We start from the raw sequence: 25,277 nt of genomic DNA on the forward strand, positions 1-25,277 counted from the left end.
TTGCTCTCAGGTTGCAGCTTCCACAGCTAAGGAATAGATGTCTGTCGTTTTAAGTTTCCTGTTCTATAGCATTTTGTTATAGCATCCTGCACTCCCTGAGACAAAGGCTGTTGGCTTCACTTCCTCCTGGTTCCTGCTGAAACATCATCTTTTCGAAGACCATCTCCTGATTATTCTCTATGATTTCACCTTCCAATTGTTCTCTTTCCCTTATCCTGTTTTCTTCTCCTTCACAGTACTTACCATAGGGTATATTATGGTTTTGTTTCTTTTTTTAATGCCTTATCTCCATAATAAAACATAAAAATCCATGAAAGAAGAGGCTTGGCTTTGTTCATTGCTCTATCTCCAGAACATAAAACAGCTCCTGGCATGTAGCAGGCACTCAAGGGTAACCATTAAAAGAATAAAAATGGATTATGTCCCTTCCCCCCTTTTTAAGATGTGAAAATACTAGGTTAAAATGTAATCCAAAGGATGTCAAAATATGGGGGAGAAGCAGAAGCGTGGAAACAGAAACAAATGGAAAGTATAAAACAAAATATTAAAAATAAATTCACATAGATCTGTAATAACAATAAATGTAAACAGACTAAACTCACTAGTTAAAAAATAGAGATTGCCAAATTGGAGTTTAAAATAATCCAGTTTCATGCTGTTTCTAAGAGATACCCCCTAAATCACAGGATATGAGAAGATTGCAAAAAAAAAAAAAAAAAAAAAAAAACCACAGCAGACCAATAAATAGCAAAGACTGTTGGCATACCTAGAGCAATACAAGACAATTTACATCTTCAGGGAAAAATAAGTATTATCATACCAACCATACAACATTAAAATAACCTCAAAATTCATAGTATATTATTTAAGAACATATGCATATGCCATAAATATATAAAGACATAGCTAACAGACAAGAAATTTAGGTTATCTGGAGACAGGTGGGTGGAGACTGTGATTTGTAAAGTATGTAAGTATTTAAGAACATATGCATATGCTAATTCTATTGATAGTTTTTTTTTTTAGTTCTAAGCTAGATGGGGGCACATAGGTATTCAATATAATTTCATCATATCTGTTCCATGTTGAAAATAATTCATAATTATTAAAAACATCTCTTTCCCAAATCTGATTACAAATGACTTCCAATATAACAGAGCCACCCAGCACAGGATCCTATGAACATGTAGCTCAGAGAATCCCTTGGAGAGAAAAGTAAAGGCTGGACAAGATTTGGAGGCATCTCCCCGCGAAGGTAAGAGCCTTCTTGATTTAGTAAGGTACTCTGCTAAACAGGTTACTTAAACTCAACTTTGTTCTATGGGAAATGTGTGTGGACATTAAAGAAACAGTGAATATAGGTGAAGTACTTGCTATGGGGGTGGAGGTCCAAGGAACTGTCTCAACATTTTCCTGGAAATGAGGCAGAGACAACAGGTGAGGCAGAATGAGAGTGGGATGCCAGCTACCTGCTCCCCATGCTCCCCAAGGCAGCCTTGTGCCTGCACTTGTCCTGTTCTCTAGATAATCTCTGTGTCACATGCACTGGATGCACTGCACCCCACTCGTCCTCAAGCGACCTGTGTTTGGCACATAATGGGCCCTCAATCATCATTCGGAAAGTGCTGAAAACACGGTGATCTCAAAAGTGAATTTAGAAATATCATATCAACGCTGCAAATAAATGAATCCGCTTCAGCTGTCTAGTTGGGACCTGGCAAGACTATCCACGAGGATAATGCTTACCCGCTCTCCTCCCTCAGCTCAGTTTCTTGGCCTATTCACGGTTTACAACAGGGATAAAATACTAGGCATGTTCTTTCCACCTCACAAATCTGTCATACTTCTGCTCATGTCACTCAGATGAGAAACACAAGGTAAAACCGATCTGAAGTTGGTGATGTGAACACATCCTAAGTATTGTATGTTTATAATGAAAACTCAAACAGGCCATTCATGGGTTTTTTTCCTGCTTATTTCCTCTCCAGCGGTGGAAGGGTGGGGTTGGGGTTAGCAATTTCACAAAACTCCAGGTTGCAGTGCCAGTCACTGATTTCCGGGGCTGTACTCCCGGCCCGGAGCGCTCTCCGAAGACGAGCGGCGCTCGCCGGGGGATGGGGAGGCTGCGCACCTGGACTCCCCGCCCCGCGCGCTCCCCCCGCCGCGGGCCCCGCTGCGCCGCCGGCCGCCGCCGCCTTCCCGGGCCCCCGCAGGTCCGCACCTTGCGGAGCGCGCGCGCGTCTGATCCCAGCGAGGAGGTGGGCGGCGACTCAGCCCTTTAGGACGCGGCCACTCTCCGCGCGCGCTGCGACCGCCGGGGGCCGGGGAGGCCCCCAGGGGCGCGGATTCCAGCGGGCTGTGTCTTCGACGTCTCAGTTGCTACGGAGAGGCCCCGGAGCACCCCGTCTGCCGGCCCTCAGCCCTCGGGAGGGAAAGCGCCGGGAAGGCGCTCGCGCTGTCCACCACTCGGAATCCCTGCAAAACTGGGAAGGGGGCCAAGGCGCCCCGGGCGTGGAGGCGCGGGCAGCCCTCTCCACGAACTGTGCCCCGGGAGCGGCGCGGGGAGGGGGAGGCTCAGAGCAACAGGTGCAGCCCGAAGCCACTCCCGGAACGAGGGGACGGCCGGCAGGGACCCGAACCGGTAAGGCGCCGGGGGTCTCTGCCTCTCGGCGGCCGCGCGGAGGGCAGAGGGATCCCCGCGCTCTCGGGACCCACCCTCGCCCGGGAAGGTCCAGATCGCGGCTCCTCGCGGGCGGCCTGGCACAAACCTGGTGCGAGTAGGCTCAGCCGCAGGGTGCAGGGTGCAGGGTGCAGGGTGCGTGCCCATCGCGGAGCCTTAGGATCAGAGACTCGCGCTCTCCGTGCTGGGGCCAGGACCCCGCGTCCTCGGAGCCTTCTTCCACGGCGGGCACCGTCGCCAGCGCGCCCGGGCCGCTTGGGGCATGGAGCTGGCCGCCGGCAACCTCAGCGAGGGGAATGCGAGCGGGCCGGAGCGCCCAGCCCCGGAGCCCAGGCCGCTCTTCGGCATAGGCATCGGCGTCGAGAACTTCATCACTCTGGTGCTGTTCGGCCTGATCTTCGCGTTCGGGGTGCTGGGCAACAGTCTGGTGATCACGGTGCTGGCGCGCAGCAAGCCGGGCAAGCGGCGCAGCACCACCAACCTGTTCATCCTCAACCTGAGCATCGCAGACCTGGCCTACCTGCTCTTCTGCATCCCCTTCCAGGCCACGGTGTACGCGCTGCCCACCTGGGTGCTGGGCGCCTTCATCTGCAGGTTCATCCACTACTTCTTCACTGTCTCCATGCTGGTCAGCATCTTCACCCTGGCCGCGATGTCGGTGGACCGCTACGTGGCCATCGTGCACTCCCGGCGCTCCTCCTCCCTGCGGGTGTCCCGCAACGCGCTACTGGGCGTGGGCTTCATCTGGGCGCTGTCCATCGCCATGGCCTCCCCGGTGGCCTACCACCGCCGCCTCTTCCACTGGGAAGTGCGAAACCAGACCTTCTGCTGGGAAGAGTGGCCCAACCAGGGCCACAAGAAGGCCTACGTGGTGTGCACCTTTGTCTTCGGCTACCTGTTGCCGCTTCTGCTCATATGCTTCTGCTATGCCAAGGTGGGTGAGTGCAGGGCTCGGGCAGGGGCGCGGGCAGGGGTTCCGGCTCAGGCTCAGGCTCCTGGGTTCCAGGGTCGCCACCCCTCTGGCCCCTTTAGGAGCCTTGCTGCCCTTGCTGGCGCGGTGGATGGTGTGGGAGACGGTGCGCCAGAAAGTGACTTGGAGGCTGGGACCGGCTGGGAAAGTTTGCAGGTCACTTCCAGGAGGTCCCGCCTCCCCTCGGCCTCCCTGGCTTTGTCCCGAGGCCTCCAAACGCTAGAGAACCCCCTCTCAGAGGAGGGGTGGTGCTGGGTTTGGGGCACTCACACCTGGCATAGCCTGGGGGATCTGCAGGCCACCTGCAGAGCCCCAGGGGGAGCTCAGTCAGCCTGAGCAGGCCATGCCCCTCTCTCATGCTCCCCTCCCTGGTGGTCCCCCAGGGCCCCTGCTCCTCTGTGAAGCCCCTGCTCCTGGTGACAGCAACAACACTTTGGACTGGATTTTACCCCAAGCTTTAGCTTTATAAACCCAAGTGCTAAAAGAATATTTCTTCACAGAATCTTGACCTGAGGCTCCAGAGGACTTTGGATGCATGGGTTTCAATTCTGTTAAGAAGGGTTGTGTAGACAGTATAAAGTGATTCAGGCCCAAATCCCTGACTCTCCTGGAGACCGGCATCATTGACAGTATGGCCCAGCTACCCCCTCCCTCCTTACCCAGAAAATTGCTCCTACCCTCCCTTCCCAAAGCTCTGCAGAGCTCAGCACACTCACAGTGTCTCTCATTAATAACACAGGGTTTTGCAGATGGCATCCTGGTCAGTCTTCAACTTTTTGGAGACACTTGTTTGTGTTTGAGTAAGAACAATGCTCTATCATGTGAACACCAGGTCCCCAGCACACTCTCAGAATGTCATCGCCATAAGGAGAACATCTCTGTAGCCAAAGTTTGAAGTTCCCAGCATTTTATTTTCATCTTTCTCTGACTCTCATTCTGTTCCTGATGAGGCCATGACTATAGAGCCATGGGTAACCAGATCACAGAGAGCAATAATTACCCACATTCAATTCATAAAGTGGTTTCCCCAGCAAAAGTGTTTACCACAAGCCCCCTGGTTTCTTTGTACCCTGCCCCATGTCATCTGTGTAGAATTATGTCTGTTTGAATGGTGATAGTATTGGATATTATCTGCAAGAGTGGCCTGCATCGAAGGGTTATATATAAGGAAACACAGAGGAGATGGGGCAGGAGACGGCATTTGGAAGCTAGCTCTTTGATGAACTGCTGGTTTATTCACTTAGCCTTCTTCAAATGCAAAAAAATAAAAATAAAAATAAAAATAAAAATAAAAAATAATGTGGTTCTACCACTGTGGTAATCAGTGATCCCGTAAGCAGCTGTCTCACTGGAGCAAGCCTGTGAGTGGGAGCATCAGGGAAGGGCTTGGGGGGTGTAAAGCAAGGGCCCAGATGATGACACTGGTAAATGGTTCAGAAAGGGTCCTAGGGCAGTTTCCAGTTACCGGGGAAGGGCCCTAGGGGCATGAAGCTCAGGACTAGAAGTGTTCTTAGGAGATTTCGTGTGACTCACAATCACCTGAAGTAGAGCTGAAGCATGCTCTGCTTTCACCTCCCAGAACTCTATGAGTCTTCTCGATGGAAATGACAAGGCAAACTTTTTAAGAAAAATTAGCCTAAAAATTTCTATCATTTGAGAATTTATGAAAATCACACATAGGGCAAAGTTTCATCATAATTCTAAAAAATTCAACAAACACATGAACATCAGGATACTTTTTATATGGAAATAGCTTGTTTTTAAGCATAACTGGAAATTTCTTTTAAATCCAAGCTCATATTGGCAGATTCACTACAGGGCTTGGATAAGAGCTTAGGTGTTTTTTTCTAGCTGCTTTTCTTTGGCTCCATCATTAAAGAACGTTGTTGAGGTAATGATTCTTCTTCTTGAATGTGAGGTTCAGAACTGGCCGTTTCTCCAACGCCCAAGACTGATGGCCACAGTGAAAAATCACAAATAGCCCCAAAGTCACCTGAAATTACATTTCCCCCCCTTTTTTCCCCAAGAAAGGAATTGCATTCAAGTGTTCTATTCCCCAAACCTTACGACTTTGTGTACAACAGTTTGTGTCTGCCAGTCCCTGAGAAACATGGAGAATGCCTGGGCTGGTGTGTACTTGCATGGGTCTGTCCTCTCCTTTCTTGGAGGGAATTCTTGTTTGGGACCCTCCACCATCTGATCTGAGTGTAAACTCTTCACATGCCCACATGCCAAGTTCTTCCACATCTGATATCCAAGATGACCTTGGCTCGGGTTTGAACGTATGCCTCCTACACACACTCCTAAGTGCATAGAACCTGGGAGTGATACCATCATGCCATCATCATCCTTTAAAGGAATGTAGTTATAACCCATCATGATATCTTTGATGACAAGACCTCATTGAATACACATCAATATATGCATTGTAACACATCAGTGTGTGCTCATAGTATGGGCTGTTGAAGGAAAACACAGTGAAGAAAACTATATTGGGTATTTTTCTGTTGACCACTCAACAACATTCCACAGGTGGCCTCAGGTCACTGAGTTGTGATGCAACTGAGTTTGCTGAAGGGATGAATAGATCTCGGGCAGTGTTATGAAGCAGATAACATTTGACTTTTCTGTTTGGCCTCCTCTCTAATTGGCCCTTTCTGAATTTGTTTTGTTGCCTGTCCTCTGATCTCTCTTCCTGTCCTTTGTCCTCAATGACCAGTGTCCTCCTGTGGTCTCTTGGGGGAAGGCTGCCAGCAGGGAAACTCACTAGGCCCATCCTCTCCAGACAAGATCCTGCAAAAGCTCCTCTGTTTTTCTCTTACCTTCAGTTCAGTTGTAAATCCCTACATATAACCCAAATGTTTCATGTCATTTCTCCTGAGTATTACACTGGCAAGAGAAGGCAAAAATAGTTTCTCTAATGAATGAAGCCAGCATCTCTCAGGAGATCCTCTGACAGGAATGTTCATTGTAAAACCTCGCAAAATGGTCTCTATATCCCCCAATTTCTGTTGGCAGAACAGTTAGCTAATCCACTGTCAATCTATTGAAAGCGATCCCAAATGTTACTGTACCAAGTGACAGACTTGTCTTGTTGGAGATGATGCTGAGCCACTGTAGGAAGTGAGAAGCAGTTTAGTATGGCCGAGAATCTGGAGTCAGGAATTCACACCCCCGTGATGTCTGCTTAACTCACTTAGAGCTCATGGAGTTGGTAAATAAATCCTGTAGTTTCTTAATTAGGGTATAACTGATCACTGCAGAAATCCTGCATCTAGCTGAGGGCGGCAGACTTTTGCAGTAAGTCCATACTGATTGCATTATTCCCACGCTGAAGTGCTGGAGGGAAGCAAGACAGTGTCTGGAACGTGGTTTCTAGTTCTCTCAGAGCCTCATTTGGCAAACTACGGACAACCCAAAGCCCTTAGTCATCCAGAGGCTAATTTTTCCTTAGATGTTCACTCAGATGGTCTATAAAAATGAACTCCAGCATGGGTCTGAAAGCTTGGCCCTGTTGGCAAGACCGAGCCTCTGTTGTAAATCCCTACATGTAACCCAAATGTTTCATGTCATTTCTCCTGAGTATTACACTGGCAAGAGGAGGCAAAAATAGTTTCTCTAATGAATGAAGCCAGTGTCTATCAGGAGATCCTTTGACAGGAATGTTCATTGTAAAACCTCACAAAATGGTCTCTAAATCCCCCAAGAAGCTGAATCTCCCAAATGTGAGTTGTCTAAAAGCACAGCACAGTGGGCAGGATTAGAAAAAGAGCTAAGGGAAACCAGACAGGTGAGTATTTGCTGTAAGGACCCCTCAACAGAAAACAGAAGGAATGAGAGGAGGCAAACATTGGCAGCACTGAACATCGGTCTGCGCACATCATCTGGATTGGCTCCCTTGCTTGCTTCCTCCATTGGGTGGTGCCCTGGAGGGACACCTTTAGTTGTTCCACACGCCGAGGATGTAGCCTTGCGCCTGCCGTACAGAAAAGACCTGCTGATTGTTAAAATGTGGAATCTTGGGGAAATGGAGGTGGAATGTAAGCCAGTAAGAATGCATATGTGGGTAGCAGTGTGGTCTTTTCTGGACAAAACCTCAGAGCCACCCCCACCCCCCCAGAACTCTCTTCAGACAGATTCCGTGACCACAAACTGCCTCTGGATAGTCCCCAAAGGTAGAGAAACAGATGCAGTTGGCAGTCCATGTGCATCGTTACTTTGGCTTCTTATGTGCATTTCTATTTGAATGGTATTGTAAGTCACATGATTCCTATGTCAGGTCGGGGATTGTCAGTGTGAATCAGACCATGAACAGTGGGCACCAGGTGGATGCTTTTATTAGTCTGTGTTTTCCAGGTGCTTAACCATTTGCATAAAAAGTTGAAGAACATGTCGAAGAAGTCCGAAGCATCAAAGAAAAAGGTAATATTCACAAATATATATTTATGTGTCACATAGATTGCTTAGTTGATTTTTAATCCTGATTGTCCTTCTGTCCATTCACTGTCATGAAATTTAGGTTCCTTGGTACAGACATTTGAGATAAACCTCTTAATGTGAGGCACAGGATAGGGATAGAAAGTCGGTGCCAGAGTGCATCCCAGGTGACCAGATGCTGCATTAAAACTTAGACGGAGGTTTGGAGAGGTGAGGGAAGGGGTAGTTTTTTGGATTCTAAGCCTCTTTAGGAGGTGTGTTCTAGGTTGATCATTGTAGAGTTGCTGACATCCGTGATCTGCACACAACCATTTTATTGTATGTTTGCCATCACTGATGTGATTCTAGAAGGCTCTGGCTTGACTGTCTTTTCAGAGAATGTTACTTTAATCTCTCCCCTAAGCCCCAAGATCAGAGGCATTGTCCTTCTGTCTTCCTTCTGGACCTGTGTGGACCCTGGTCCTCCTGGGGAGGCAGGGGAGGGGCCTTAAGGGGACTTCTATTCATTTTTGATTGTCTTTCTCATCCAATGAATCCTGATTTAAACAAAGTTCTCCTGAATCGTATTAAAGCATCTAACATCCTGGTATTTTTTATAGTTCACTTTCTGAGACAAGACTATGTCACAAATCAGAATTAATCTCACTCTTAACACAATATCTGTGTAACCTCTGACTTTAGAAAGTGGACTAAGAGTATTGGACAAGATGTTTAAGGAGGGGATCATAGCCAGACACTGTTATCCCCAAATGTCAATCATAACATCCCAAAGTACCTTGTTTGTCCTTCTAAACATTTATTATGATCAAGGACACGTAATTGGCAGAAATTATAGTTTGATCACATTTATTTTAAAAAATTCTACTTAAATAAAGCCCTTCCTGACCTTCCTTGCTTATAACACAGCTGAAACCATGTCTGTTCTCAGACTGGATGGAAAGAAGTGGTAGGAACTGGTGAAGAAGCCTGCCGTGTAACCTGCGTTCCAAATACGGTCATGTGGCATTTATGGTGGCCACTGAAGGATGAAAGGTGCAGCAGAGATAACTAGCATGTCTCACCTCTTCCATTCATTGGTCCGTCCTTCCATCCCAGCCTTTATGTGGGCTTCCTTCTAAGTTTCTGGATTCCTTTAAACAGCTGGCAGAGCGTATGGGTGGAGTCATCCCTGAAGCTGCTCTTTCTCTCCTCCGTTTTCAGGGATGTTGTTATGCTGGACTCTTCCCATTTCTTTAGTCTGCCTTTTAGCTTGTCCTCTGAGCCACTGTCTCCAAGAAAATGATTCATTACAACAATTAAGTTTGTTGTTCCCCGGGGTAGTTCTGTGTGGAGCACCCGCCTGCCTTCTGGGCCAGAGCTGACCCTGTGGGACGGACGAGGACTCTTCCCATGTGGAGCTTGCTGGGGGGAGGCCCAGCCTGTGCCCGTGGGAGGACCTGGCCTGCCCACTTCCGCCGTGGGGATGACCCAGTCCACACCGTGTGCTTATCACCCAGGCTGGAGCCAGTCGGGCTGTGGGTCCCATCAGGCGCTGTGGTCACAAGTGTTTCAGAGAAGCTGGGGAAGTTGGCAGTGAAGAACAAAGCAATGAGAAGAATGAAAATAGATCTTGTAAAAAATAATTGGAAAAGCTTCTGCTTTATGGTGAAAATCTCTACAGATCAGTTTAACAGTTTCTGCATTTGGTTTTACAGATACGTATGTGTATGCTGTGTGTGTACACGTGTCTATATGCATCTGTGTGTGTATATTATATGTGTTTTATATGTGAGTGTGTATGTGTGTGTACAGGTGTGCATTTACCGTGTGTGCATGTATATGTGTATATGTGCACATATACATCATATATGCACATATATTATGTGTGTCACAGAGTACATGTGTAAGTGTATGTGTATACACAGAAGAAATATGTATATATACATGTGTGCGCACATGTATGTGTACATGCACACGTGTATATTATAAATGCACACTTGCAATGTGTGTGTATGTATGCACACATGCGAACATATCAGAACATGTATGCATATCATATGCACATGTGTGTAAATATAGTTCTTATCATAGGAGAAGATTTAGCATTTGGAGGTGGGAAGGTTTTCTCTTCCATTCGCAAATCTTCTGACCCTTAACAGCCCTGAACAGATGTCAGATCTCTTTTGATACATTTAATTGCCTCCTTGTTTGCATAGAACAAACAAGGTGTGGTGCTGGTGGTGGTGTGCATGCCCACGTCTGAGCAAGAGGCAGCAGGGAGGTGCAGGGACAGGTAGGAAGAGGGCAAAGGGCAGGGATGGGGAGGAGGCCTGGTCTGGTAGAGAAGCCCGGGTGGGCCGCACCTCACTGGTGGCAGAGACAGACCGGCTCCTGGTGGTTTTCCCCGCAGGTCTCCGCCTAGGCAAGTGTGTGGCATGTGAATGCTCAGTCCCTGTGGGACAGGGCTCTGCTTGGTACAGATGCCCTTATTCACTCATCTCAGCTGCACAGGTTTGCAGCACAGCTCCTCCGCAGTGTAGAGCACCCTTCCTCCACGCTGCCTCCATCCATGCAGGGGCTCTGTGTTCAGGTGCACAATGCTCGTGGGGTGGAGAGTTAGGACTTCATGCTGAGCAGTTATTCTGCATGTTTGGAGGAGGAACAAGGAAGAACATGATCTCCAATGTAGAAATAATAGTAATGATAGTGCAGAGCGCTGGGGTTGATTGGACACTCTGCTATACATGAGAGATGTTTCCTGTCATGAGGCTGATCGGATGCGGGCCCGGGACTCTGTGGTCATCTCTGGAAGCCTCCAGAATGGGACAGACATGTACGGGATGGGCATCTCTACGGGGAAACCGGATTAGAGGCTCCCTTGACACCTGTCGCCTGGGTTCCTTTAGCAGCTGCCCCCACCCCCACCGCCACTACACACATACCCTGGGCTTGAAGTAAGTCTGCAAGCTTCCTGTTGGGCATTTACTAGCTTAGGAAATGTTTTCATCATTCTCTTCTCTCGGCTAAGCTCCATTAGATGTATTGTGAGTAGGATTCTTTGAAGGAAGAACAGATGTCTCAGATGACTTTGAAGGAGAACATCTCACAGGAGGAAGAGAGATGAATATTTTTCAGATACTATCAGTATAAAGAGAAAAAAAGGAATACCCAAGAAGGTTATAAAGGGCTCAATCTCAAGGATAATGAGTTAGAGATTTTTATACATGACTTTAAAGGATGCTTTCTTTATGTATCAAAAATCAGTGTTGGGATTCGATCTGCTGTACAAACAAGGGACATCACACATACCCTGGGTATGACTTCCTCTCTGATGATGTCAGTGATGGAATGAAAAAAAAAAAAACCCGTGTAAGAAATTAAGAACAATCAGCCTCATTCTCCACAGAGAGGCATCCTCTCGTTACAATCTGACCTTTCGAATAGAAAGAGAGCAAGGAGCTTCCCCCACAGGCAAAGACATGGTTTGGCGTCCATGGCTGTCAAGCTGGCGACAGCATCGCCTTTCATTCGAGGTTGGATAAGGGCTTTCATGGCAGCTTTTATGTAATTCCCCAGAGGTTCTTCGAACACCACCAAGCTTTTCAGAAAGGCAAGTACCTAACATCCTTACCGACTGCACCAAGCCGTGGCAGCGAGGGGAGGCCCAGAGCTCTGTGTTTTCACAGGCGGCATCCTGGGTGATGACGGGCGCCCGGAAATGATGGCCCAGGTCTGGGGTTGGTCCAGTGCATTATTCTGAGCAGCTCTGTAAGTCAGAGCTAGTGTCATCGGTGCCGGCGGCCTGAGGGCAGAGCTGGAAGCCGCGGGTGGTGACAGAGGATGCCGTCTGCCCGTGCGGCCTCCCTTCCCGAGCGTGGCTGTGCCGGGGACCTGCAGGAGTCTGCGCCAGGGGGACAGAAGATGACAGACACCTGATGTCTCCAGCCACGCACCTGGATGCCGCAGAGGCTGACTGCATATCAGAGACTATTGTCTATTGTAAATGCAACCCTGTCGCATTCAACACCATGGATAGACCCAGAACAAAGTCTTGTTCCGGGTTCTGAGAAGACCCAGGCCATCACTAAAAATAAAAAGGTAAAATTTGAATGCATTGCAACGCACACGTACACAAAATATCCCACACTCATGCAATTTAGCTGTGCCCCACAGATTTTGATACATTATGATCATATCAATAAGCTGCTGGGGCCTATTTCTGTCCTAGGCTTGGCACTTAGTAGAAACTTCCTGAGAGATGCTTGAAACGGAATCTCCAGAGGGTATTCATTTGGGGAAGTAGAAACATGTCCTCATTGTCTTAGAAGGAAAAGACGATGTGCTCTGTTCTATTTGTAGGTATAATTATGTCTAGATTGTTTTTGATGAAATCATCTGGGAAGGGAATCTCTTGTCCACTAATGGATAGTGGATTGATAGCAGACAATCTGCTAATACATGTGAGCAAATTTCATGTTTGCTTTGTGTATCATGGAGTAATTGGCTTTAATATGTAATCCTGCCACCCTATAAAAAACCCGTTGTCAGATTTTACCTGAGCTGTGAGCGTCTGAATGCATGAGGCATGGTCAGAGTCATTTCGCCAAGGCCCAGGGAGGTTACCTCCTCTTCCTAAGGCTGCACAGCCAGGTTATAGCTGGCATTTGCACAGCCCTGGGCGCCTTGTGATGGTGAGCTGTCCTGTCACCCCTGCCGCTCCCGATGGGGTTGCTCTGGCCTTGCCCTGGAATCCCACTCCCTCCAGCCTTTCTGCCCCCACCTGGTTACAGAATGCCTGGCTTCCAGCCCATGTCTTGGAGAGATGTGTGCGGTGTGTGGTTCACTGTCTGGCATGACAGAGGTGTCCTCACCGTGGACCTACATACTGCATCCTGCCCTCGCTCAGGATGCAAGGACATGAGAGTGAGCATCCCTGTGCTCTTAATTAAACCTTCCTTCTGTCTGCGTCCATCCTGCCAACCCTTCTCCCCCCTTATCCGTCAATTCTAGTCAGGATTCGCTCTTCGGTGGAAAGGAAAGCCCTGGCGGGGACCAGGAAAGGTGTGGCCTTACCCTTTCCCGTGTGGGTCGGGTGCTGGTGACCGGGACATCAGACTTCCATGTTTCCACTGCACAGATTCAAGCAACCTGGGCTCAGTCTGAGAGAGGACACCAAGGGGCTTCCAGCCTGCATTGCTCCTGTCCTATAGATCCCCTTGCTCTGCGAGAAGTGGTCCTACTGGTGGTGAACTGGGAGCCGGACAGCGGTGTACAGGGGGCTGGGACCGTTGTTCCGTCTGCGGGCCAGGCAACTTTGGTTGCCCACCTAGGTGCCCTGATGCTCTGCTTTACCTGCCGGCAGCCCAGGCAGTGAAGCAAAGCAGTAGACAGGCTTTAGTCTACTAAAGTCTACTTAGTCATGGGGGTCACATGACCTGGCTTCTGGCTCTAACGTGGCATTTGCCTCTGGAGCATCAGGCACCTGTCTCAACCAGTCCAAACATCAGCTTTCTCATCTTGGACCCATGATCCTGACCAGGTCTGCTTCCTGTGCATGGCCAGCAGTCACACAGTGAGATGCCCAGTCCCCCACCACCACCCTGGTGCTGCTGTGGCCATCGGGGGGTCAGGACCCTACTTGCTTCCAGAGCCACCACATATTGGCAGGCTGGGCAACCTCTTAAGGAAGGAGCTAGCTGATCATGTTGTATGGCAGTTTAAAAAATATGAAGAGGCCACCGTCTTTTGTTTGAAGCCACAGATCTAGAGTTTCCAACTGATCACAGCATTAGTATCTAGTCATCGCCTTTCAAATGTGTACCAACCAGCTGCCATGAAACATGGAAAAGGTGGTCCTCAGGCTCAATCCCACCCACCGAGGAGGTAACAGGCACTGACTGGAAGCCAGAGGGAAGGCTCCTCTTGGGTTGAGGTCCAGAGGTCCTTAATCAGCTTCTGCTTTCTTACATCCCCTGCTTGGCCCAAAGCTCAAAGGAAACATGTGAGTCCTGCCTCTGCATCTGCCTCTGCCTCAAGGTGTTTTCTGATTTAGGGGTGGCAAGGGAAGGGTCATGTGCAAACCAGGAAATGGAGCTGACTGGCTCCCAGACAGAAATGGAGGTGTCTCATGGGAATGTGTCAATGTGCTGAGGTCTTCCATTCACCAGAGTTTAACAAGGAGAAATAAAAAAAAATACACCATCTGTCGGGGCCACCGTGGGGAGAGGGTGTGAGTGCTCACTGAGCTGCCTCTCACCTGGAACTGTTTCAGCATGCACCCTGCTCAGAGCTTTGTAGGTTTTGGAATTTAAAGATTAAATAGTGTTTCGTCTCTGTGCATTTCTATTCCCATGATCCAGTGTTTGCTTCCCGTGATCCTCAGGCATTTCACATACGCGGTGGACTTATTCCAGCGCAGGTCCCAAACAAGTGTTGAACAAAACCATGTATATGAAGTCCCGGTTAACACTTAAAGCAAAGTTTGATAGTCTTATTTCATGGCAATAGGCATAAAATGAGCTTAGAGCATGTTTTAAGGCTCTGGATGCTTTTCCTGTGATAATTGATATGTGTGTTTTCCTCTTCCTCTCCTAGACTGCACAGACAGTTCTGGTGGTGGTTGTGGTTTTTGGGATATCCTGGCTGCCGCACCACGTCATCAATCTCTGGGCTGAGTTTGGGGTTTTTCCACTGACCCCCGCCTCCTTCCTCTTCAGAATCGCTGCCCACTGCCTGGCGTACAGTAATTCCTCGGTGAATCCCATCATATATGCTTTTCTCTCCGAGAATTTTAGGAAGGCTTATAAGCAAGTGTTCAAGTGCCACACTCACAGTGAATCGCCTCTTAATGATACTAAAGAGAACAGAAGTCGAGTAGACACCCCGCCATCCACCAACTGCACTCACGTGTGAGAACAGCAATAGTGCTCTTGGGGAGTTTCAATATGTGTGCACCAGACACAAAGCTGTAGGGGAGGGGTTGAGCAAGGCTGCAACTTCTTATGCTCACCACCATTCATGTCATTCCCATTAAATTACACTTGATTTTTAAAAAAGTGCTTTGATCCGTTTGGGAAATCTCTAGGTCTAGTAAAGATTATTTCTAAATTTTATTTCGAAAACAAAAGGAGATGCCATGTAGTTTCATACTTCTACAGAAATGAAAGTTTAGTAGAGTTCCCTAGACATGATCAGTTCTTCATAGAATGAGGACTAAGGACCTATATATTGTTGGGAATATTGGCAATCTACATTTTGAAGCAACTTTATTTAGAAAATACAGCTACATGTTGATTCTTCAATTTTAAGAAAAGAGGTGATATTGTAAGCTGTGTGTTTTAGAATGTGATCACGGACACATGATGAAAGTTTTACCCGAATTTAATTTTTGTGGCTGTTTGTAAAGAGACACATCTATTAAGTGGAAGTAAGACTTGCCAAGCTTATTTGCACAGGCTGCATTTGCTGCCAACTGTAAATAGGGAGCAGGGTTTCTGGGGATGAGCTGCTCCCGCCTGTGGTCTTGAGGTCCCTTAAGTATCTTCAGACATCAGCAGCTGTGTAGCAGTGACTCGGCGTGGCAGCCGTGGGTGCCGTCCTTACAACTATCCTGTGACATAGGCTTTGTAGAATTAACTGAAAAAAAATCAGGGAAAAAATGCCAAATACAACTATTCTGATAGTAGAAGCTTCAAGTGAGATTCGAGAAGGAAACTTCATTACAGTTTTACAAATCTACTTGCCTGGGATATTAGCTGTGCCTCGAACGGAACTGAGCCAAAAGATAGTTAAAAAATGAATCAGTGAGGACACTGTGTAAATAATGATTTCTATAGGGCCAGAGAGAAGTCAGAATTCAGTGAGCCATGTGTGGCAATGGGTGTGTCACGTGCAGAAACCATACTCAATGTCTGATTCAGAAAACGTTTGAAGAAATGGAATCTTCTGAACAGGTATACCCAGGGATATATGTTGTACAAACAAATGCTTTTTTCATTAAGTTTGTAGTAATGTTAAACGCACATTTACCCAAAATATTACTTCCTCCGGAAATGTCACTTTGAGGTTAAAATGATCACAAGCTGCATTTCAGATGTGGGTTTCACAACAATTTCATATTTATTCATGTTTACAATGAAAAAAAAAAGGGATGAAAAGATTAAATTATCCTATCTTAGGACAGTAGTTTTTAGACTACAGGACTTTGATATATTTTAGAATACAAAAACAAGACTTTTTTTAAACAGGATTAGCATAATGTACACCTGTGTCAAATCAAAATTCCATGTGAAATAGCAAATTTTAGAAAAAAACAAACTTGATATAAGTCTTTGCATGTTATGAATTTATTGCCACTAATTGCGTTCCTCCCACAAACAATATCGACGTTTGCAATGGTCTAACTGATTCTGCCGCCAGAAGAGGAGAAAAGTCTTTGAAAGGATGGGAAATCATGAGCTCTCATGTTGGGTACCTAGGGAAACAACTTGTGTGTATGCATATGTGAGTATTTTGAAGAATAGTATAAGTCCTTTGCATGGAAAATTTTTTGCACTTTATTCAAGTTGAGCAGTAGAAACATTGTGTCTTGATGATGATACCTCATGTGCTTTGTGGAATTTGAAGTTGCAATTGCAAATGCCACAAGTTGTGTGTGTCAGCTCACACAGAGAAGTGCCCTGGCTGCCTTTGGACTTGCATGGTTGGCAAAGGCCGCCTGCACCACAGCTGTTCATGTTCTCCCCTGCTGATTCCTCTACACATACATGGAAGTATTTAAAAAAAAATACAGTACCTAATGCTGCTATTTTGTAAGAAGCATGAAGAAGATGTCCTTGAACACGATGGACGTACTTACCCACGTTGACTCCTCAGGTCTTTCCTATTTGTTTTTGGCACGACAGACGCTAGTGGCATAGTCCCTAGCTGGTACCTGCAAAACCTCAAATGTGCTGAGTGTAGATGCAAATCACTTCATTTCGTATGTAGAGCCAGTGTTTCTCCTGCCCAACATCATTCCTCATATTCAGAGTGCAGGTGGTCCCTTGTATAACCAATTTCGATGTGGAGGGTCACTTACATCCTGCAAAGATCAGACCCTGTGAAGCTGTCTGCACGAGGAGTTCTGAGGGACAGTAACAGACTTCATCGCCCAGACAAGTGTTGGAGCATCTGCTTCCTAGGGGGTTGTTTTTCTAATATATTATCGATGCCACCAATCCAGAAGCACCTTTGCATCCTCCACTAAATAAAGAAGACCTCCCAAGGACACGCTTTTTCTCACAGCAGCCAGAATAAAGGAGAAATACAAAGCAAAGACAAATACAGCATTGTATTTGCCTTTGAAGTTGAGCTGCTTGAGAACCATGTTTTTCATTGACCTTCAAAGAAAATTGATGTTTTCCCCTTAGATCTGGCTGCCTCAGTATCCCAAAGTGGCTGTTATTTTTCTGGACATTTGCTTTCACATTTGTGGACTGGCTCTGCAATATTAAATAGCCAAATTCCTGGTGGCTGCATACGTGGGTGCCCTGGCTTCAGTCTCCTACTGATGAGTGTAGAGACGTGGTTGGAAAGACTTTCTCATCCTGCATTCCCAGGAGATCTGTTCAATAGATGCTCTCTGCTCTTCCAACCATGTGCGTGCTCAGAGGCCATTCTCTGAGTGTTTTAGGTACATATTTTTTATTTTAATGCAATTGTCCTATATCCACGTTGGGCGTAGAATAGTCATTTCGACCTCTTCCTCCGTCACTCCCCCTTGTGTTTCTCTCGACTCTTGTTTCCATCTGAGTTTCTCACTGTGATGTTTACCATAGTGAAATCTCTCCTTCGACTCAGACGTACTGAGTGACAGTGAAGAGGGGACGTGGCTGCTGAGCTGCATGAGCCACTCATGCAGCTAGAAGCTGCATGCGTTTCACTAGAAATTGCTCTTGAGTCACTTGGGGTCTTGCAGACGACCGCGTTTACCCAGCACCTTGGACACCCTGAGACCGTGCAGTTAATAGTTTCTACATGTTAGCTGAAAGCCGAGGTCAGACTTCTCCCGAGCAGGAGAGAGAAACCTGGCTGGGCATCCATTTCCTTCCCATAGATGCCAGACACTTGCGAGCCCCAAACTGCTCCTGTTGAAGCAGATTGCATTAAATAAAATGATGGATGGCTTCACCATGTTCTTGCTTCAAGGGATCTACTAAATGCATGTATATAGACTACACAGTCATAATTTGGGTAAATATATCGATGTGGCTACTTCCTCTGGAAATTTGTCATCTAAAATTTGTAAATTTGATCTACACTGACTGCAGATTTCTCCCAGGTTTTAGATTTGTAAGTGGCTTTCTATGTAAGGTAATCTTGTTCTTCTTGGCCATTAAAAACTGTTGCATATTAGGCTATTTGTCTAGTGGATGTTAATGGCTTGTTTACGTAGAAAAGCCATATATAGCAAAAGTAGGTGGCTTAAAACGCTGATGGTTGCCTATTGCTTTGGAAAGAAAAAAATTACAGAATGTAATTATATCTGATTTTAATCTATAAAGTATTTTGATTTTTCCCTTTTAGAAGTGGAAAACTTGAACCTGTTGGACTAGTTAACACACGGAGAACCTCTGATGCAGGTTGTGTCTACATGACAAGCACGTCTAAGGATAGGGTGCGGATATTGTAATGCATTGGTTAGGATGTTGTGTTTGTTTACTCTTCTTACCAGGGCAGGTTCACTTACACTCACCTTTTTAACTCTGGCTGTCCGCCTGGGATTCTGAGGTGGGCACATCTACTTGATTTGGCAAGATCTTTAGAAACATTAACAGGCCCTGGGCATTTGCTTCTCTACTATGCTGGGCGCTACTCACTGCTGGTTCCTGAGTGCATGCTCAGTGCACCCCTCACCAGCCCTTGCTCACGTGCATCTGGGAACTCAGGCTCTATCCTGGGTACAGCTGCACTGGGAGGGGCCATTCTGGTGGGTGGGGAGTAAGCTATTAGCGTTTGTGTACATTGTGGAAGTAGCCTCAGCTGGACTTTCTCTCTCTATCTGTTCTTATGCTGGCTAAGTTACCCATGTTTAAACAATTGTTTGGAGAACTGGTCCTATAGTTAAAGGTTTTGATGTCATTTTGGGGGTGGAAAGCCTCATCCTTTCTGCTGGCGATCAGATGTCTGGATACCTCTGGGTATGTCGTGTGCATCCAAATTTTCAGCATGAGAGAAGTCAAAGTAGAGGTCAGCAGCTGCTAGAATAGATGGGAAGTGGGATCGGCCATTCAAATTCCTTACTCTCAGGCAGTGGTGATCAATAAGGTAACCTATAAACTGGGATGAATCTTAGGATCCACTGTGGGTTTCCTAGGGGACACCATGCACTACAGCACCTTATTTCAAAAGATTGAACAGTGACTATTAAAACCGAAACATTTACATGTCGTTCTGAAGCCCACTGTGGCTCCATTGAGCTCTTTTTCCCCTTTCAGTGAGCTTATTTTGGGGAGTCGAGGTAACATGCCATCCGGCGGGTAAAAGTGGGATGGCCCTGGCGCTGGAGCTGGAGAAGAACAGAAGTGTCTGGTTGCACTTTACAGTGTGGTAAGCACCAGAGCACGTGTGAGGCGCTCCTCCAGGGCCAGAAAGGTAGTGGAGGCAAATCTCACACGGGACAGCTTACGTCCGCGTGGCAGGGTGCACCTGCTGCCGGCACCGCCAGTGTGGCGGGTGACAGAGGTTTTGTTGTGATGGGATGTGTGTCAGCCCCTAGGAGAAAAGAGGTGAAACCCTCGCTTATGAAGCGGGGCACCAGGGGTGAGACGGGAGGCCTTCGGGATGTAAAGGGGCCGTGGCTAGTGCCTAAAGGGTCGCCAAAGGAACAAGGAATCACCGAGTGCCGCCTATGCGTCGGTGGCAGAGCCTGCTCCTCAGCGCCCTTGGACGTCACAGACCTTCGGGCCAGGCACCGGGCTGGGGAGCAGACGCCGGGCTCCTCCTCTGCGGTTCCACCTGCCCGAGCGCTTCTGCTTCTGTCGCCCCGGACCTCCGCGTCACATTACCCTGGAAGCTGATTAGAAACGGCTCATCGAGGCACACGCTGCCCACTGTCTGTGTGGGTTTTCCTGGTCCTGCCCTGCTCGTTGTTTGCATTCCTTACACACCTGACCTCTTCCCTTCTCCCTGGCTTCTTTCTTCAGATCAATCATGTTTCACACTCGCTGTCTTCCAAATTTGTCATCGTTGAGGGGTCTCCGAATGACTTACACTTTTTACATCTTCTTTCTTTGGCTGGACTGATGACTTTTTCCTGGTTACACTGTACCGTATTTCTCCCTTTAACAGTGAAAGGTCAGAAACACATGGTTTAAGAGAAAATCACTTTTGTAAGGATCGCAGATGACCACTTTTTTTCAGAGAATGGGGAGTCCGTAGAGCAGGTCCATGGGCACATATGTCCGGAGGGCCCCCTTTTGAGTGCTGGCTCTGGTGATGCCATACCTTCAAGAGCTCCCCTGTGTCCTCCCTGAGGCCCTGCCTGGTTGTGCTGGATGAGTCTTCCCAACCGACTCCGCCCCTCCCTGCATCCACTTTGCTAAGAGATTCGAGCAGGTGAATGGCCTTTCCGTGATGCCTTGGGCTAGCTAGAGCTCTTTCCGATCTGCCATGACTGAAGATGAAATTTAGTGGAGCACTTTGGGGAACAGAACAGCCAAGGGGAAAGCACCAGAATCCAATTATTAAGTGGGTGTCTTGCCATTTAACCTGCTACTGTGGGTACCACTAGTTAAACAGTCTCTTTTTAGAAATGACCATATTCAAGAAAGCAGCAGTGCATGGGGGGGTCACATTGATTTTCAATGGAAACCTTCCCATCTTGTTAGAAAGAAAAATCATTGTAAACATGCAGTTATGGCACATTTTTTCCAGCTTTGACTAAGAGAAACTATGGATGGAAAGCACATCATTTCCCATTAAAGAGACTGTTGCTGGTGTGTAGATGTAGCTAATGAAATGGATTGCAATGATGCAGCTCAGGGTCAAGGTGTAGACATAGCTAATGAAGTGGATTGCAGTGATGCAGCTCAGGGTTGAGCAGGGCCCAGTGATACAGGGAGGATCTTCAGGCATGTGTGTCCTATTTATCCTTGTCACCTCGGTCCCATGGGGAACCTCACAGGGAAGATAGTGAGTGAGCAGATGCCTCGTGTGTGATATTTTCAAAACAGGGCTGGCATTGATAAAGAATTAAATTTAATAATCCTTTTAATATTAAATCAGATTATCATTTAGGAATATTTACAAACTGAAATGGATACAGAAGTATCACTTTCCATTCACTGATTTTCTAAGAGTCATACTTTATTGTCATATATTTCATAAAGATTGAAGATTTGACACCAAGGGATAGAAATGCAAAGTTTCCTTAAACATTGTTGGTATATCTTTTAATTTCTCAGGTTATACCTGCCTGAATGAGGAAAGCTGTGCATTGTACCAAAGGTCATGGATGTTAGGGTACTTCAGGGAGATTTGGTTTAATCGTGTTTGTCAGCTGCTGTTGGAAATACCATCTTTGGCATTCTCACATATAAAAGAAGACTTGAAAGAGATGAACAAGTCTCAGAAACACATTTGAATGAACTGAGACTTCTACAAGAAGGTACCAATGATGCTCTGGCCTCACCTTAGAGCCATGGTTCTCAATCTTGACCAAGTATCTGAATCTCTTGAAGAGCTTGTTTAAACAGATTACTGGGCCTCACCTCCAGAATTTCTGATTTGGTGCATTTGGGGTAGAGTCCCAAGATTTGCATTTCTAACAAGCTTTTTGGTAATATTGATTCTGCAAGTGCAGGGATCACATTTTCGGACCTCTTTCCCAATTTGAGTGGGTTGGAGATGGAGCCCAGGCATCTTTGTAAGGCCTCAGGCACACTGCCAGAGTTAAGAACCACTCAAGTTAAGTAGATGGCCCTCTGCACATCCAAACTTCTGTGGTTCTATGAAAAAGAAATTGCTTATACGGGATCTAAAGCATTCAGATTTTATTGTTTACATTGATCAGAGTCATAAAATATCTGTTCAACTATTATATTAGCCTATCTGCAGAAATTTACAAATTTTCAAAGTGTGAAGGAGTTTGATAACATACATGTAAGGATTTCAGAAATTATCATATTTTTCCCTTCAAAAAAATAGCTTGGTGGGAAAGGACACTTGTACATTAGTTTTGTCCCCTCCCCTCCAATATATAGACTATAGCATTCTAATGTTACATGTGAATTTTTGAACTCAATGTTTAACTTAAATATATGCATGTCTTTCTATGCGACTGCTGGTTTTTAACTACATTATTATCTCTAGGAGATAAATGTAACTTCTCTGTCTTTAAAGTTTTCAATTAATTATCGCATGATAATATAGTAGTATGGATAAAGAAGAAAATCTGTTTATATTGATTTTTTATTTTACTAATGTGATTGCTTAAACACTGCTGTATAAATAATGATGAGCATGGAACTTCTTACACCAGATGCTGTGGCAACTACTCTCTGAGGTTTCTCTCTCTAAAATTTATCTTATCATCTATAAATTTAGTATGACTATTATATATAAGTTTAGCATGAATACCAGTAAACTTGCAAAGCCAAACACCAAAAATTGAGTTTATATTAATCCACTTAGTACCAGATGTGGTCATCCCCAATCACTTTGTGTTCTGCATGAAGTCTAGGTGGAATTTGTGATTTGAACCAATTTCTTGAATTGAAAATAAAATTTGTTCCTCAAAGTATTCTTACTTATGAGTATGCTATTTTCGAACAGAGTAATTGCCCCATTTTATAAGGCATATTTCCCTAAAGGTAGGGATACAATACAAAGTTGTTGAATTATATTAGTTTCACTCTTAGGGAAACCACTGTGGAAAATACAGAGGAATCATGTTGGTGGAAAACTGATGACTATGTTGGTAAAAGTCCCCCCCCTTCCCTTCCTCTTCCTTCTGCCTCTCCTTCTTCCTCCTCTTATTCTCTTTCCCCTTCTCTGTTTTCTTTCTAAATACATGTCTATTGTTTTGTGAAAATGACACAGGATTACTATAAGAAATTATAAAGAAGAAAGAGCCATCATTAACATCTTTTAGACATCCCTTCAATGAATATACATACTAACAAAGGATGAAAGGAAGGGATGGAGGGAGGGAGAAGGAAGTTCAGAAAAATTAGATCATAATATGCATTCTATTATAAATAATATTATTGACTTTAAAACTACTTGACTTTAATTGGCAAAATACAAAATGAAGTGAAATAAGAAGAATTGTTCAATTTTAAATAGTTGATCACTGTAAGCTAAAACCAAAGATTATGTAAAGTTAATGGGAATCAGAGCCAAGTTGGTAACTACTAATACATTTAGGTTTAGACAGTATCTAATTTTCTTTCGCATAGAAAATTATTTTTCAAAAATCTTAATTCTTATTTCAGTTGACATATTGTTTACCAGTAGTTTTTTAAAAAAAATTCTCATACGAGCTCTTTATTTGGATTCATCTTGTCAAGTAGTATTTTGTTCCTCAAAAGTCCTCAAAGATGCTGTATTCTTGAGTTATTACATGTTGTAGAAGATTTATTTGTTGCCTTCATATATGGAGAAAAATCAAATATATATTTATTTCATTGTACTGTATTTTCAAATGTATCTTTAGACCCAGCTCATAATTTTGATATTACTGGGAAGAAGTTGGGAGGTAAACTGATTTTCCCTATTTCAGATAACTAACTTTCCCCCCTCCTCTGGATGCCCACTTGCTTTTTAGAATTATTGATGCCTGGTATTTTCACTAGGATGGGTATTTTCATCACTCTCTAATGCCTGAGTATTCTTTACAGATTGAATTATGATTCCACACAAGTGAAAGGAATATTCATATCTTCTTAGCCAGGTAATTTCCAACCTTTTGGAATGTAAGGATATTTTTTTTGAAACATAAACAATTACCAGGCTTTTATTATGAGAGTAATTGTGCTTTTAAAATATATTGATAGAGAAAGAGCAAAATGAAAAAAAGAGTGCAAACTAAAGACTAATATCTCCTGTGAATATAGACATGAAATCCTCAATAAGATATTGGCAAATAATATCCAGCAATGTTTAAAAAGAATTATACACCGTGACCAAGGAGGATTTATTCGAGAAATGCAAGGCTAGATCATCATTCAAAAATTAATCAATATGGGGCACCTGGGTGGCTCAGTAGGTTAAGTGTCTGCCTTTGGCTCAAGCCATGATCCCAGGGTCTTAGGAACGAGGCCACCAATCAGGCTCCCTGCTCAGTGGGGAGCTGCTTCTCTCTCTCCTCCTTACTCATTTCCTCTCTCTCTCTCTCTCTTTCTCTCTTTCTCACCATCTCTCTCTGTCAAATGGGTAATAAATAAAATCTTTTAAAAATTAATCAGAGTAATCTAATATTAGCAGGCTAGTAAAAAAACATAGGGTCATAACTGATGTAGAAGATGCATTTGACAAAATCTAACACCTATTTATACTTGAAAATTTTGAGCAAACAAGGAACAGAGGGGAACTTCCTCAACTTCATAAATAATATTTACATTAAACCTTACAGCTTACATTATACCTAATAGTGAAAGACTGAATGCTTTCCCCCTTATATCAGGAAAAAGACAAGAATATCTGTTCTTATTCAACATAGCATGGAAATTCTAGCCACTGCAATAAAGTAAGGAAAAATAATAAAAGGCATAAGATCAGAAAGGAAGGATTAAACTGTATTTGCAGTTGGTATGATTGTCCATGCAGAAAATCCTAAAGAATCTACCAGAAACCATTTGAACTATGAGTGATTTTAGCAAGGTCACAAGATACAAGATACATACTAGATACAAGATAAGAACACAAAATACAAAATGAAAGAATGCTACAGCAAATCAGTTACACATTTAAATGATTCATATTTTATTAATCCCACCATAATTTACATGCATTCCATGGAAATTAGCAATCCACAGAGTGAGAAATAGTAGACCTGTCTGCTGACAAAACTCTTTCAGATTTAACTTGATCATTGGAGAAACTTCAGAGCTCTCTACATCAAATTATGGAGCTTGATTGTACCCCTAAATGAGGGTCTTGGCCATGGTCAGGGGCTTTTGAATGTCCAAGCTTGGTCCCAAGATTCATCAAATTTAGTCTCCCTTTTCT

At 45.1% G+C, this 25,277-nt stretch overlaps 1 protein-coding gene across 1 annotated transcript; it reads left to right on the plus strand.

Annotated features, from left to right (window-relative positions):
• Positions 1-2,933: 2,933 nt before the first annotated feature.
• On the plus strand, positions 2,934-22,839 carry GALR1 (galanin receptor 1). The gene is made up of 3 exons (XM_041740013.1): positions 2,934-3,614; positions 8,007-8,072; positions 14,661-22,839. Exons 1-3 carry the CDS (start codon positions 2,943-2,945, stop codon positions 14,976-14,978), a joined length of 1,056 nt encoding a protein of 351 aa, XP_041595947.1. The 5' UTR covers positions 2,934-2,942; the 3' UTR covers positions 14,979-22,839.
• The last annotated feature ends 2,438 nt before the right edge of the window (positions 22,840-25,277 follow it).

The sequence above is a fragment of the Vulpes lagopus genome, chromosome 24 (assembly GCF_018345385.1).
Source record: "Vulpes lagopus strain Blue_001 chromosome 24, ASM1834538v1, whole genome shotgun sequence".
NCBI lineage: Eukaryota > Metazoa > Chordata > Mammalia > Carnivora > Canidae > Vulpes > Vulpes lagopus.